The 16156-nt window shown below is 46.0% G+C and overlaps 1 protein-coding gene across 1 annotated transcript in view; it reads left to right on the top strand.

Annotated features, from left to right (window-relative positions):
* The window catches only part of LOC117444218 (carnitine O-palmitoyltransferase 1, liver isoform-like), a gene marked incomplete at its 3' end in the record, with an annotated part of 68331 nt that overhangs the window by 50082 nt on the left and 2093 nt on the right, over nucleotides 1–16156 (top strand). The window contains exons 11-13 of the mRNA XM_034079872.1: nucleotides 3622–3810; nucleotides 5568–5673; nucleotides 6639–6755. Of these exons, the coding sequence (XP_033935763.1) occupies nucleotides 3622–3810; nucleotides 5568–5673; nucleotides 6639–6755 (412 nt within the window). The remainder of the gene's footprint in view (nucleotides 1–3621; nucleotides 3811–5567; nucleotides 5674–6638; nucleotides 6756–16156) is intronic.

Below are 16156 nucleotides of genomic sequence, written 5' to 3'. Positions count from 1 at the left end.
CCGTTAGCAGGTAATTACCGGACTATGAGCAGATATGCTTCTGTTTAAAACTCAGTTCACGGCTCATTTTTATATTGCTTCAGTTTATAATCGTAACAGATCGAAAAAATCATATTCATTTTTCAATAAATGATTCCACAAACAACAAACTACTTGAAGTAGATAACGTACATTATTCAGAAGTTTACATCAACTTTGAATAATAACACGGGAGAAACGGATCCTCTCTTCTCCTCTCTCTCTCTCTCTCTCTCTCTCTCTCTCTCTCTCTCTCTCCTCTCTCTCTCCTCCCTCCCTCTCCCTCCCTCCCTCTCTCTCCTGACAGCAGTCAGCTCCTGCAGCTCGCTAAACAGAGGGCGGGGCTTCAGGTGATCATGCAGAGCTGCGTGTCTCGGTCAGACTCAGCAGCTGATCTGATCTCTCTCTCTCTCGTCCGGTTACACTTCACTCGCGTTCATGTCCATATCGCTCAGATCCAGCTCTCCTGATCGGCCTTTATAGAGAGCACCGATCAAACTATTAAGAGTGAATATCGGCCGATAATGACCGGCGGCCGATCGATCGGAGCCTCCCTAATTATTACCAGACATGTTGACCGTCAGGTTTTGAATTTACCGGTTTTTAATAAATGTTACCAGCTAAAAACCGGTAATTACCGGCTAACGGAAACCCTGATATATATATATATATATATATATATATATATATAAATAAACTCCCCAAACAGGCGAAACCTACCAGTTTCCCCCACTGTCTCTGCCCCCTCCCTCCATGCTGGTTCCTCCGGTTTGTATCCCGGTAGGTGAAGAGGGGCTGGTCATACTAAACCGGGTGGTTGCTACGCCGATAATTAGTTTCTCCTCCGACTTTTTTTGAAATATAGAAATGAACGGCGGGATATCTCTCCCAGCGTAGACGCGGTTTGATTGGCTACGGCTTCAGCTGTCAGATTTTCAGAAACAGGATTTGATTGGCTAGCGCTGGCTACTCCGGCGTCTCCGGCGTCAGAAGTTGAACATTGTTCAACTTCTGTCGCCGGAGACGGCAGAGACGGACCGCTCTGCTACCCACAATTCAGTTCGGCGAAAAAGCGAGGCAACGTGACGTCACCCCATTGAAAGTGAATGGGCAGATGGGAGTTGTCGACGCTGTAGTGTAGACGGGCTGTTAGAATTCTGAGGGGAAAAGTCGGAATTCAGTGAAGATAATTTCTGAAAACGTTTTCAGTACTCAATACTGTAACCTTTGTCGACCAATGAGGGCAGAGATCAGTGTGTGCCCCGATGGAAGGCTGACAGGCAGGTAGGCCGTCCATTTACTTTAGCCGGCTCAGATGATTGGTCGAGCTTCTTAGAGCGCCACGGCTTCCACTGATGATATTTTTATTGTCAAAGTACTTCAGATATTCATTGCTATCGGGACGTTGAGAGCAGTCCATGGAATATAAGTGTTTCTGAAGGGAACGACCTGCCCGCCTTTACATCTCAGACATTAGGATCCGACCAAAGCGGATTCTTATCTTAAGAATTCTGACTTTTATAAAAAATAGCTAACTTTTGGCTTCTTTTACGCGTGGTCCTAAACCTCTCCCGTTCGTCTGAAATGAATTAGATATTACAGGCAGTATTTCTAGTCTCCGCAAGTTGTTTTTCACAGAGTTAGAAATGGAGACAAAATGAAGAAGGTCGGATAAAAAGGAAACTCGTATCGGGAAATAATGACGGATGTGCTTCTGTGACAAAGAGTCACCGGGAGGAGGACATGACGTGGGTGTTGTGAAGCAATGGAGAGTCAGGACTCGGAGAGAGAGCTGGAGCTTCGATGGCCAACAGACGGTTTATTCGGAGCTTCGGCCGGAGACATGCCACGGGCCACGAGTGGACCACAGGTTGAGATGCCAAATCAGTTCTGTAGAGCCCTTCTGTAGCTCCAGGCTTGAACTAGAGTGTAATGATCAACGTTCTTCATCAGTGAGACTGAAGCCATACGGACCCTGCATGTAGCCAGAGCTCGAGGGAACCTACGTCCCTGAACAGTACCTCATGGCAGCTTCGGCTCGGTCACTAGCGGCTCCTCCTACCTTAACACTAGAACCGCCAGAGGTCGCTGTATACCTAAAACCGCCAACGGGTAAAATGTACCCGCTATCGATTTGCCAGGTACAACGTTCTTTTATTTATCACACAGAGCAGTGAGTTTTGATCGCACAGGGATGAAACGTATACCAATAGAATCTGTGGACTCTTTTCATATGATACAGTCTGTGCAGATAGCATGAGGGATAACATATCGCTACCAGTGCTGATTTAAACGCTTCGTGTTAGACTTGTGTTTTGTTTCGGTACACATCTCTCTCTCTCCATCTATACCTATCTATCGATCCATCTGGAATGTTCTGTTCTATGGACATATAACATAAACAGACGACGCAGACTACTTCTCTCATTCCGAGAGTCCATCTTTATTCAACTGGCACGTAACCTGCATGCATTACGTCCTCAACGTGAGTTCAGTCATCCAAGATCTTGTATTCTCCAAGATGTTACACTGTCTATCTGTCTCTCTCTCTCTATCTCTCTCTCTCTCTCCATCTATCTATCAATATATCTATCTATCTGTCTCTCTCTCTCTATCTCTCTCTCTCCATCTATCTATCAATATATCTATCTATCTGTCTCTCTCTATCTCTCTCTCTCTCTCCATCTATCTATCAATATATCTGTCTCTCTCTCTATCTCTCTCTCTCTCCATCTATCTATCAATATATCTGTCTCTCTCTCTCTATCTCTCTCTCTCTCCATCTATCTATCAATATATCTATCTATCTATCTGTCTCTCTCTCTATCTCTCTCCATCTATCTATCAATATATCTATCTATCTATCTCTCTCAATCTATAAGGAACCGCAGTAGACAAAAGGCGTTGCTATAGCAACACGTCATGTTTACGCTGTATTTTCTATGAGGTAAATATTACCCGCGGGCGGATATGGGTATAAATGGCATTTTTTTTTGCCGAGTTTTTCAATCTGATTTCATATTGACAATTGTTAACAACAGAAGGTGCTACACGACACACTTTCAGGAACAGTCACGGACTGGGAGACTTTAATATGTTATTGAAAAAAAGTTACATTCAATCAAACAACAGCTGCGGGTAAAATGTACCCGTTGGCGGTTCTAGTGTTCAGAGAGATAGCAGCAATACCCCAGGCCGAGACCTATGCCGCGGGAAAGGAGAACATGATGAACGGTTGAATACTTAAGCAAATAGTTCCCAACAGTCGTGTCGTGTAATTTGGAGTGCGTTCATGCTGATGGACAGGGGACATAGACAAGAACACACTCACACACTGGAGTTCACTTTGACAGATCACATCTTGTTTGAGTTGATAACGAATGAGTAAAAGTATGAAAAGAAATAACAAAGATGTGATCAGGTGAATGTACACAGATATATAAACGAGGTTAAATATATACCTTTAAATGGGCAGGAAGCAGTGTAGGTAAATAAATGCACATCCTTTCCCTTTTTTAATTAGTGTTTCGACCAGTTTCCCATCGTGTGCTTTTGTGTGTGTGATGATGTGGTATCTGATAGTGTCCTTCGTGTTTCTCTCAGGGTCCCTTGGGCTAAGATCAGAAAGCAGTATTTCAGCTCCGGGATCAATAAGCGATCTCTGGACATCATCGAGAGGTCGGCCTTCTTCGTGACGCTGGACGATGAAGAACAAGGCATGAAGGGAGACGACCCCGTGGGAAATCTGGACCGATACGCCAAGTCCATTCTGCACGGGAAGTGCTACGATCGGTGGGTAATAACACACATTGTCGTCTAGAGAAGGGGCCGCAAACGGGGCTCAACATCTCGCACTGAACCCAGAAAAAGCTAAATAGTAGTTAACTTTTTAGCTGCTTTGAAATCCGAAGTAACCGGGAATTGTGTAATATTTTAATCACATTAAAAACATTATTTGTTTATGTGAAAATATCGACTTAAATGTTTTTTCCCCAAGATTTCTGAGAAAAAGTCGGAATTCTGAGAAAAAACCTTGAATTCTAGGGAAATAAATCGAATGTAAGAAAAAGTCAGATTTTTTTTTAGGAGAAAGTCTGAATTTTTAGAACAAATGTAACTAAAAAGCAGCATTTTTTTTTTTTAAATAAGTTGGAATTCTGATTTAAGTATTCTTTCTGAAAGTGCTGCGATCGGTGAGGACGACACGTGGGAAATAACACTAATTGGCGTCTAGAGAAGGGGCCGCAAACAGGGATCAATATCTCTCACTGAACCCAGAAGAAAGCACGTTAACTTTTTAGCTGCTTTGAAATCCGAAGTATCCAGTAATTTAATTCGCATTAAATACTTTAAGTGAAAATATCCGAAAATATCGACTTAACGTGTTTTTCCCGAAGAATTCTGAGGAAAATAAATAAAAAATAAGAAAAAGTCAGATTTTTTTTTCCGGAAAAACTCAAATTTAACAAAAAAGACAGAATTTTTTGAAAATAAGTTGGAATTCTGATTTAAGTATTCTTTCTGAAAGTGCTGCGATCGGTGAGGAACGACACGTGGGAAATAACACTAATTGGCGTCTAGAGAAGGAGCCGCAAACGGGGCTCAACATCTCGCACTGAACCCAGAAAAAGCTAAATAGTAGTTAACTTTTTAGCTGCTTTGAAATCCGAAGTATCCAGTAATTTAATTCGCATTAAATACTTTAAGTGAAAATATCCGAAAATATCGACTTAACGTGTTTTTCCCGAAGAATTCTGAGGAAAATAAATAAAAAATAAGAAAAAGTCAGATTTTTTTTTCCGGAAAAACTCAAATTTAACAAAAAAGACAGAATTTTTTGAAAATAAGTTGGAATTCTGATTTAAGTATTCTTTCTGAAAGTGCTGCGATCGGTGAGGAACGACACGTGGGAAATAACACTAATTGGCGTCTAGAGAAGGAGCCGCAAACGGGGCTCAACATCTCGCACTGAACCCAGAAAAAGCTAAATAGTAGTTAACTTTTTAGCTGCTTTGAAATCCGAAGTATCCAGTAATTTAATTCGCATTAAATACTTTAAGTTAAAATATCCGAAAATATCGACTTAACGTGTTTTTCCCGAAGAATTCTGAGGAAAATAAATAAAAAATAGGAAAAAGTCAGATTTTTTTTTTTAGGAAAAACTCAAATTTAACAAAAAAGACAGAATTTTTTGAAAATAACTTGGAATTCTGATTTAAGTAACATCTAGAAAATGGATCGCAAACGGGGATCAATATCTCACTGAACCCAGAAGAAAAAGCTAAATAGGAGTAAACTTTTTCGCTGCTTTGAAATGGGAAGTCTCCAGTAATTTAAATACATTATTCGGTTAAAGTTAAAGCACGTGAAAATGTCTGAATTAACCGTTAATTTCTAAGAATTCAGAGATTAAAGTCTGAGGTTGAACTTATCATTATTTACTGACGAACGGAGGGAGGACGACATGTTTGGTCTGTGGTTGAGAGACCACAACGTTTGTGTAATGCATGAACTATGTTCTCACGCGTCTCCATCTTCCTCTCCCTCAGGTGGTTCGATAAATCGTTCTCCATCGTGATCTACAAGAACGGGAAGAGTGGCCTCAACGCAGAACACTCCTGGGCCGACGCCCCGACTGTGGCTCACCTGTGGGAGGTGTGTGTGTGTGTGTGTGTGGAAACACTCAGTGCTGCCAGTGATGTATGGGAAATGGCTGTGTTTAGAGACGGCTGCAGTCATCATCATGCAGAATCATAAAGTTTCAGGTTTCATAGAGCCAAGTATTTCAAGTGCTCCTCAGCTGGCTGTAGATAAGCCAGCCCTTTGTTAGTATATAAGTGCTCTGTTAATTGTTCTATCCTCGAAGTGGAGTCGAGAGAGATGATAAAACGCATCCCAAAAAGCATCCGGCGGCTGCATCGACATAAATAATACTCGTCATGCATCTACAGCAAAGTTGTTTGTCGTCATACGGGACGACATACTCAACAGAAATACAAATGAAGAAGTGCAACAGGGCCAGGTATCCAAAGTGGACTTGGGCACGTTTATTTATATATAGAACCTTTCAACACGAGCCGACTCGAGGAGCTTTACAAAGACTTTGGGAAATAGTGAAACACTCGTGTAAGGGAAACTTCTGCAGCGATGGAGAGTCAGGACTCGGAGCTGGAGCTCTGACGTCAAACACGGATCTTTAATACAAGCATCGAGGAGAAATGCACCTCACAGGTCACACGGTCACAGGTTCTGACGGCACGGTGGGTCGCCACGTCAAACCCGCCCAGTGTCTCTCGATCAGAGGTCGCGTTAACCGAATATTTTTTTAACAATGACGGACAAATCTGAAAGCAGTCCGTAATTTTGACAGATTAGAACAAACTCGGAACAGCGCCAACGTTTCCCCGCAGCGAGGCTCCGGTGTTTCTAGCCCGTATTATCACAATACCTTTATTCGTCCCACAGAGCGGACGTTTACATTTTTTACAGCAAAAAAAGAGCCAAAAACAGCTTAATGTTAATTGTGTGTGTGTTAATATGCGTGTGTGTGTGTGTGTGTGTTAATATGCGTGTGTATGTGTGTGTGTGTTAATATATATGTGTGTGTGTGTGTGTTGCAGTACACTCTGGCCACCGATGCCTTCCAGCTGGGATACACTGAGGACGGACACTGTAAAGGAGACGTGGACCGATCGCTTCCCCTCCCTCAGAAACTGACCTGGGACATTCCCTCAGAGGTAAACACACACACACACACACACACACACACACACACACACACACACACACACACACACACACACACACCCTTCATTGTCAAACATACTTACTTGTACTTTCAGTATGCACTGCAGCTGCCCTTACGAAGCATACCCACTCGTTTGCCAGTTAGTGTGCCAGAAAAGTGGACGTATGTATTTCTGTGCTGGTCCCTGAAGGCAGCATCTCCCTGGTCCAATGGGATTCCTCCATATCAGGGGTTTTCAAAGTGTGGGAAGGTGAGCCTCCCCTCAGAGAACATAAGAACAGCCGCGCCCCCCCCTCCCAATTATTATTATTATTATTATTAGTGTTGTTGTTGCTATAATGCAGGGGGATTATGATCCAGAGGAAAGCCCTGACCTACCGTCCAATCAAAGTGCTTCCTTTCTGTCGGCTGGGCAGTGACGTTTTACACACCGTCTTATTTGACTTTCTCAGGGCTTCAAACAAAGAAAACATATATTTACACCCGTAAGGTCGTCGTCTTAACAGTTTGTTACGCTCATCGACTCGCCCGTGGGCAGCTGCCTCTAACGGCAGCGATTAGCATCTTGTTCAGCAACACGCCTCACACACCGATTGAGATCAAAGCTTTAGTGCGTTTTGATTCGATGCTGAGAGCAGCCAGACTGACAGGCTGTCACTGTAGACCGCACCTCGTTCCTTCCGTCTACTTGGGTCAGAATGCGCCGTCCCGTTCAAATGAAATCGCCGCCAATCACATTTCCTCGCTCGCGCCAGGGGAGGGGCCACAAGGCTCGCGTCTTGTGCTGCATTCACTTGCACTCGGACATTAGAGACTTTCTCTCTTAAATGTCCGATGAGCCACAACTTTTATTTCAAAGTCAATGCAGAAAACCCGCACTCACACAGGCAGGCGGAGGGGAAGGGAATGAGCGCTTTGACAGCCTTTTAGGCGAGGTGGGGAGCTCGGTCTCCACAGACAGCCAAAAGTGTGGAAGTGACATTTTCTGCCAGACGCTGTCTCCTCTCTCACTTTAGGTAACTTCACTAAAAATCGATCCATGTTGCCGCTTGCATAAAGTTAGCTGAAGGTAACTAGCTCGATTTCACTGTTTCTCGTTCTTTTCTTCTCACGCTGCGCCTCCCCTGAAGCTCTCTGGCGCCCCCCAGGGGAGGCGCGCCTCACACTTTGAAAACCGCTGCTCGATATGATGTTGGATACAAAATCACCACATATTAACACCACTTTACTTCAGGTCACCACCGCTAAGCTAAAGGAGGCTAATGTTGGGCTATAAAGGAACTACAGCACGGTCACATGACTTCACGTCACCACCGCTAAGCTAAAGGAGGCTAATGTTGGGCTATAAAGGAACTACAGCACGGTCACATGACTTCACGTCACCACCGCTAAGCTAAAGGAGGCTAATGTTGGGCTATAAAGGAACTACAGCACGGTCACATGACTTCACGTCACCACCGCTAAGCTAAAGGAGGCTAATGTTGGGCCATTGTAACATAATCACTGATGTTCCGCTGTAACGGTGGTGGACCAATCAGAGCACAGGGGGGGGGGCAGGAGCTCCAAACATACTATCCAGAGACGCCGGATGAGAAACCAATGTGGGTTAGGAACATTGAACAATGTGAATCTATTCTAGTCGACCTCAACAATGGAACTATGATCAGTAGAAATGCCTGTGACACGGGACCGTTAAGCTCGCAAACGGAAGTGTTGGAATATTTAAAGCAGTTCCTGTTTTTATCGCAGACTGAAAGTTGATAACAATAAAAGTATCCTCTGATTCAGGATGTCAGTGGGTTTAGGGTGTGATGGAGGAAAGATAACGCTTCTGGGAAGGACTCCAAACGCACCGGCATGTCTTCAGCGTCGCGCCGTCAACAGGAATTGATACGATCTAATCTGCAGAGTAAATGGACTCGATGCAGCCATGATACGATGAGATGGACTTTCATTGATCCCGGTGTGGAAATGCAGGTGTTAAAGAAGCAACAGAGGTTACAGTAAATAAAACAATTCATTTAGAAAATATTTTTGCAGATAATAAAAAATATTTATTTCTTCTTAGACAAAAAAATCATAAAATATAATTTTATTTTACAGAAGGGTCTTTTTATATTGCCATCGACAATATGATTTTAAGAGCTTATAATAATTAATATAGATTTTTTTCATGTTTGCCTTCGATTTCCTTTCAATTCTCTATTTATTGTGTCAATTTTTACCCAAATCTCGTCTTATAAGTGAGATATTTGGGTGTTTCAGTAATTTGATACATTTTCCAATATTTTGTTTTGGCATTTAACATAAATATAATAATAATGCAAATACAATAAGAATAAACATGTAAGAGTACAGTATGAATAGAGATAACAGATGCTGTGCGTGTACAGGCAGGAAGCACGATAATGAAAACACTCGGGTATGAACAAGGTATGAAATGCAGGCATGCAAACTAAAACAGGTGAAACATGTAAGATTTGTTTTTAAAAAGGATGCCTGTGATTCCTATCGCTGCGCCCGACAATTCATGCATTCAAAGTAAAAAAAAAAATGATAATGTAACCTTGAAATGCTTCTGCAATAATCCAAAAGCAAATGGAAAAATCCCATTGGCTTTTACCAACACAGAAATCTGCATCACCGGCTTCACCTTTCTGTCTCAGTCTTTGGGTTTAATCAGTGTTATTTATATATAAGAAAAGCTATTGAGGTTTTCAAATATAGCTTTAATTATTCCATATCAGTAAAGGAAGTAAAAAGCTAACGTTAGGGTGTGAAGGAACTGCACGGTCACATGACTTCACGTCACCACCGCTAAGCTAAAGGTGGCTAATGTTGGGCTATAAAGGAACTACAGCACGGTCACATGACTTCACGTCACCACCGCTAAGCTAAAGGAGGCTAATGTTGGGCTATAAAGGAACTACAGCACGGTCACATGACTTCACGTCACCACCGCTAAGCTAAAGGAGGCTAATGTTGGGCTATAAAGGAACTACAGCACGGTCACATGACTTCACGTCACCACCGCTAAGCTAAAGGAGGCTAATGTTGGGCTATAAAGGAACTACAGCACGGTCACATGACTTCACGTCACCACCGCTAAGCTAAAGGAGGCTAATGTTGGGCTATAAAGGAACTACAGCACGGTCACATGACTTCACGTCACCACCACTAAGCTAAAGGAGGCTAATGTTGGGCTATAAAGGAACTACAGCACGGTCACATGACTTCACGTCACCACCGCTAAGCTAAAGGAGGCTAATGTTGGGCTATAAAGGAACTACAGCACGGTCACATGACTTCACGTCACCACCGCTAAGCTAAAGGAGGCTAATGTTGGGCTATAAAGGAACTACAGCACGGTCACATGACTTCACGTCACCACCGCTAAGCTAAAGGAGGCTAATGTTGGGCTATAAAGGAACTACAGCACGGTCACATGACTTCACGTCACCACCGCTAAGCTAAAGGAGGCTAATGTTGGGCTATAAAGGAACTACAGCACGGTCACATGACTTCACGTCACCACCGCTAAGCTAAAGGAGGCTAATGTTAGGCTATAAAGGAACTTGCCTAGGAATTGAAGAAAAGACCGTTTCTTTTTTCCCCGCAAACCATCCTTTCTTGAACTTTAATGATACAATTGGTATTTTTGTAACTATATTTAACCGGATGAAGGATTTTAGTCACGGACGTCTGGATCTGAAGTTATCAGAGCAACGAGCTGAGCGAGCTCGGTTAGCAGCGCTGAACTGGAGAAACACATGAAACCACTTTATTCAGTGTTTCTACCTTTAATCACCGGGTCCGTTTGCTTTGGAGATCGGATAGTGATTGGTTTGCCGTCACTCACTCAAGTATCTCTGACATGAGAGCCGCGCACGTTTTCCTTTTGTAGCAAGCAGCAAAATAATTGTAACATGACGTGTTTGAGTTAATTTGCCTACTTAATATCACAAGTCCTAAAAAAAGAAAGAAGAAATTATACTTTTTTTTTTCTACGTCCACGCGATGTGAATATCGCGGATATCGTCACGACACGATATATCGTGCAGCCCTAATTAAGTGTGAATATATTTTATTAGTTGTCGTTTGTAGAATACATTGAAGTTGCTTTTACTGTTTGTAATGTGTAAATTATATATTAACCACCCTAAATCTTGCATTAAACTTATACTGAAATAGTTGAATTTGGTCTACCTACGTTGCAAATGTATTATCTCTTGGATTTGCACACGGCATCTATTGCAGTCTGTCCGTCCTGGAGAGGGATCCCTCCTCTGCTGCTCTCCCTGAGGTTTCTCCATGTTCCCTTAAACTGTGGGGTTTCTCTGGAAGTTTTTCCTTGTACGATGTGAGGGTCTAAGGACAGAGGGTCTGAGGACAGAGGGTCTGAGGACAGAGGGTCTGAGGACAGAGGGTCTGAGGACAGAGGGTCTAAGGTAGGGCTGTAGGGCTCTGGATATTCGGTAGTAATCAGCAGCGGATATTCGGCCCGCGTAGGTGAGGGGGGGTGCTTGGTAATCAGCGAACCGCTTCAACACGTGTGTTTCGGTGTATTCACGGCATCCATTTTGTTTTTCTCCAGTATTGTTGTTTATAGGTATTTGTTGATGAACCCGATTTGTGTTCTTTGAAATTGAAAAGGATATCGCATCGTGTTTGTTATTTTGGTTGCCGTTGTGTCTTAAGTGTAATTTGGCTTGGCTTCCTATTTTGTATGGACATGCTTTTATTTTGAAGGAGAGTTAGCGCTGTTGACAGGAAGTTGTTGTTGCTATGGAAACAACGTGATGGAGATTAACGGAGAAAAAGTAATATCTACATATAAAGACGGAGAAAGTAAATGATAAAGTGTAAGTGTTGGCACCCCCCCGAAGAGGCACAAGCTCTTACATATTGGAGATTTCAATCAATTAAAAAAACGAATAACGAAATTGAAACCCGAATAGTACTCCAACGAACGGATATTCGGGTGCTGCCCTAGTCTGAGGACAGAGGGTCTGAGGACAGAGGGTCTGAGGACAGAGGGTCTGAGGACAGAGGGTCTGAGGACAAAGGGTCTGAAGACAGAGGGTCTGAGGACAGAGGGTCTAAGGACAGAGGGTCTAAGGACAGAGGGTCTGAGGACAGAGGGTCTGAAGACAGAGGGTCTGAGGACAGAGGGTCTGAGGACAGAGGGTCTGAGGACAGAGGGTCTGAAGACAGAGGGTCTGAGGACAGAGGGTCTGAGGACAGAGGGTCTGAAGACAGAGGGTCTGAAGACAGAGGGTCTGAGGACAGAGGGTCTGAAGACAGAGGGTCTGAGGACAGAGGGTCTGAGGACAGAGGGTCTGAGGACAGAGGGTCTGAGGACAGAGGGTCTGAAGACAGAGGGTCTGAGGACAGAGGGTCTGAGGACAGAGGGTCTGAAGACAGAGGGTCTGAGGACAGAGGGTCTGAGGACAGAGGGTCTGAGGACAGAGGGTCTGAGGACAGAGGGTCTGAGGACAGAGGGTCTGAGGACAGAGGGTCTGAGGACAGAGGGTCTGAGGACAGAAGGTCTGAGGACAGAGGGTCTGAGGACAGAGGGTCTGAGGACAGAGGGTCTGAGGACAGAGGGTCTAAGGACAGAGGGTCTGAGGACAGAGGGTCTGAGGACAGAGGGTCTGAGGACAGAGAACTCTGTGCCTCATATTTCCTGCTGGTGTCATATTGGAGGGAGCTCCTGGGGGACGTGGTGATATGGACGTATTGCAAAGCTTCCCGTATCGTAACTATTTTGATATTTGAATTCATGCAAAAAAGGCGAAGACAGATCAGGTTTCTACGCGTCTTGAATCTTTCCCGCTTTTTCTCCGTTTTGCATCCTTTAAAATATCGATTTGCATTTCCGTCTGCAGAGTTGACTCGACTTATTAAGTGTTGCAAGCTTTGCACTTTAGTCTCGTGGCTCCACTCGTTTTTACGACATATCTTACTCATAGCTCGTTGCTGGAAGAGATGACATCCATGTTAGAACACACTGAGAGAGAAGCACTTCCTGAATAAAGTCGTCCTCTGGTTCTTCAGAATCCTTTTCTAAATTAAATCCACTCAAACACGTGTTTTTATTCTGTTGGGAGTTCAGATAAGAAAATAAAGCACACGGTTCACTCGGTTGAAACATGTCGTGCAGCGTTTAATAAAGTTTAGTGAATAATTAACCTGACTTTGGTTAAATGTTAATAATGTATTACACGATTTGACTGTGTGTGTGTGTGTGTGTGTGTGTGTGTGTGTGTGTGTGTGTGTGTGTGTGTGTGTGTGTGTGTGTGTGTGTGTGTGTGTGTGTGTGTGTGTGTGTGTGTGTGTGTGTGTGTGTGTGTGTGTGTGTGTGTGTGTGTGTGTGTGTGTGTGTGTGTGTGTGTGTGTGTGTGTGTGTGTGTGTGTGTGTGTGTGTGTGTGTGTGTGTGTGTGTGTGTGTGTGTGTGTGTGTGTGTGTGTGTGTGTGTGTGTGTGTGTGTGTGTGTGTGTGTGTGTGTCATATTTCTTTAAGTAAATTGTCTAATATTATCTGAAGAACCAGCCCCTCACCGTGGTAGAGAGGTTTGTGTGCCCTGATGAACCTGGGGGCTGTGTTGTCTGGAACCTTGTGTTCCTGGTAGGGTCTCCCATGGCAGATTGGTCTCAGGCAAGGGGCCAGACTAAGATTGGTTCAAAAGACCTCATGAAAGAAACAACAAGAAGTGAGGATACCCGGCCCGGAGGAAGCCCGGGGTCCCCTTCTGGAGCCTGGCCCAGAAGGAGGACTCGTCGGCGAGCGTCTGGTGGCCGGGCTTGCCACGGAGCCCGGCCGGGCCCAGCCCGAAAAGGCAACGTGGGCAACACCTCCGCTTCTCTGTCCCGCGGGCCCACCACCTACGGGAAACATCGATGGGGTCGGGTGCGCTGCCAGACGGGTGGCAGTGAAAGCGGAGGGTCTCGACGGACCAGACCCGGGCGGCAGAAGCTGGCTTTGGGGACGTGGAACGTCACCTCTCTGGGGGGGAAGGAGCCGGAGCTTGTGCGGGAGGTGGAGCGGTACCAGTTGGATCTGGTTGGGCTCACCTCTACGCACAGCGTCGGCTCTGGAACCGTACTTCTGGATAGGGGTTGGACTCTATTCTTCTCCGGAGTTGCTCAAGGTGTGAGGCGCCGGGCGGGTGTGGGGATACTCACAAGTCCCCGGTTAGGTGCTTCGTTGTTGGAGTTTACCCCAGTGGACGAGAGGGTCGCCTCCCTACGCCTGCGGGTTATGGGGGGGAAACTCTGACTGTTGTGTGTGCTTATGCACCCAACAGCAGTTCAGAGTATACGGCCTTCTTGGAGACCCTGGAAAGAGTCCTGTATGGGGCTCCTGAAGGGGACTCTTTAGTCTTGCTGGGAGACTTCAACGCACATGTGGGCAATGATGGAGACACTTGGAGGGGCGTGATTGGGAGGAACGGCCCCCCCTGATCTGAACCGGAGTGGTGGTTTGTTCCTGGACTTCTGTGCTAGTCATGGATTGGCCATAACAAACACCATGTTCGAACATAAGGATGCTCATAAGTGTACGTGGTACCAGAGCACCCTAGGCAGAAGGTCCATGATCGATTTCGTTATCGTATCATCGGACCTGAGGCCGTATGTTTTGGACACTCGGGTAAAGAGAGGGGCGGAGTTGTCAACTGATCACCATCTGGTGGTGAGTTGGGTCGAGTGGCGGGGGAAGCCTCTGGATAGACCTGGTAAGCCCAAACGTGTAGTTCGGGTGAACTGGGAACGTCTGGAGGAGGCCCAAGTTCAGGAGGCCTTCAACTCACACCTCCGGCGGAGCTTTTCGGGCATTCCTGTGGAGGTTGGGGACATTGAACCAGAGTGGTCGGTGTTCAAAGCCTCTATTGCCGAAGCCGCGGTGGGGAGCTGTGGTCTCAAGGTCCTAGGTGCCTCAAGGGGCGGTAACCCTCGAACCTCCTGGTGGACACCGGTGGTCAGGGAAGCCGTCCGACTGAAGAAGGAGGCCTTCAGGGATTTGTTATCCCGGGGGACTCCCGAAGCAGTTGCAAGGTACCGACAGGCCCGAAGGGCAGCAGCCTCATCCGTGGCCGAGGCAAAGCAGCGGGTGTGGGAGAAGTTCGGAGAAGACATGGAGAAGGACTTTCGGGCGGCACCAAAGTTGTTCTGGAAAACTGTCCGACACCTCAGGAGGGGGAAGCAGGGAACCATCCAAGCTGTGTACAGTAAGGATGGGACGTTGTTGACCTCAACTGATGGAGTGTTGGGGCGTTGGAAGGAACACTTTGAGGAACTCCTGAACCCGACAACTCCGCCCTCTATGTTAGAGGCAGAGCTGGAGTATGACGGGGGATCAACACCAATCTCCCGGGGGGAGGTCACTGAGGTCGTCAAACAACTCCACAGTGGCAAAGCCCCGGGGGTGGATGAGATCCGCCCGGAGATGCTGAAGGCTCTGGGTGTTGAGGGACTGTCATGGTTGACACGTCTCATCAACGTTGCGTGGAAGTCGGAAACGGTACCGAAGGAGTGGCAGACCGGGGTGGTGGTCCCCCTTTTCAAAAAGGGGGATCAGAGGGTGTGTGCCAATTACAGAGGCATCACACTACTCAGCCTCCCCGGGAAAGTTTACTCCAAGGTACTCGAAAGGAGGGTCAGGCCGATTGTCGAACCTCAGATTGAGGAGGAACAATGCGGATTCCGTCCTGGTCGTGGAACGACGGATCAGCTTTTTACTCTCGCAAGGATCCTGGAGGGGGCCTGGGAGTACGCTTATCCGGTCTACATGTGTTTTGTAGACTTGGAGAAGGCGTATGACCGGGTTCCCAGGGAGTTACTGTGGGAGGTGCTGCGGGAGTATGGGGTGAGGGGGTCTCTACTCAGGGCCATCCAATCTCTGTACTCCCAAAGCGAGAGCTGTGTCCGGGTCCTCGGCAGTAAGTCGGACCCATTTCCGGTGAGGGTTGGCCTCCGCCAGGGCTGCGCTTTGTCACCAATCCTGTTTGTAATATACATGGATCGGATTTCGAGGCGTAGTCGTGGGGGGGGGGGTCTGCAGTTCGGTGGACTAAGGATTGCACCACTGCTTTTTGCAGATGATGTGGTTCTGATGGCTTCATCGGTCTGCGACCTTCAGCACTCACTGGATCGGTTCGCAACCGAGTGTGAAGCGGCTGGGATGAGGATCAGCACCTCCAAATCTGAGGCCATGGTTCTCAGCAGGAAACCGATGGACTGTCCACTCCAAGTAGGGAATGAGTCCTTACCCCAAGTGAAGGAGTTCAAGTATCTCGGGGTCTTGTTCTCGAGTGAGGGATCAATGGAGCGTGAGATGGGCCGGAGAATCGGAGCAGCGGGAGCGGTATTGCAGTCGCTTTACCGCACCGT

Source organism: Pseudochaenichthys georgianus, unplaced genomic scaffold (assembly GCF_902827115.2).
Source record: "Pseudochaenichthys georgianus unplaced genomic scaffold, fPseGeo1.2 scaffold_754_arrow_ctg1, whole genome shotgun sequence".
Taxonomy (NCBI): Eukaryota; Metazoa; Chordata; class Actinopteri; order Perciformes; family Channichthyidae; genus Pseudochaenichthys; species Pseudochaenichthys georgianus.
The sequence above is the reverse complement of the archived record's forward strand: the minus strand, read 5'-3'. Positions and strand labels throughout refer to the sequence as shown.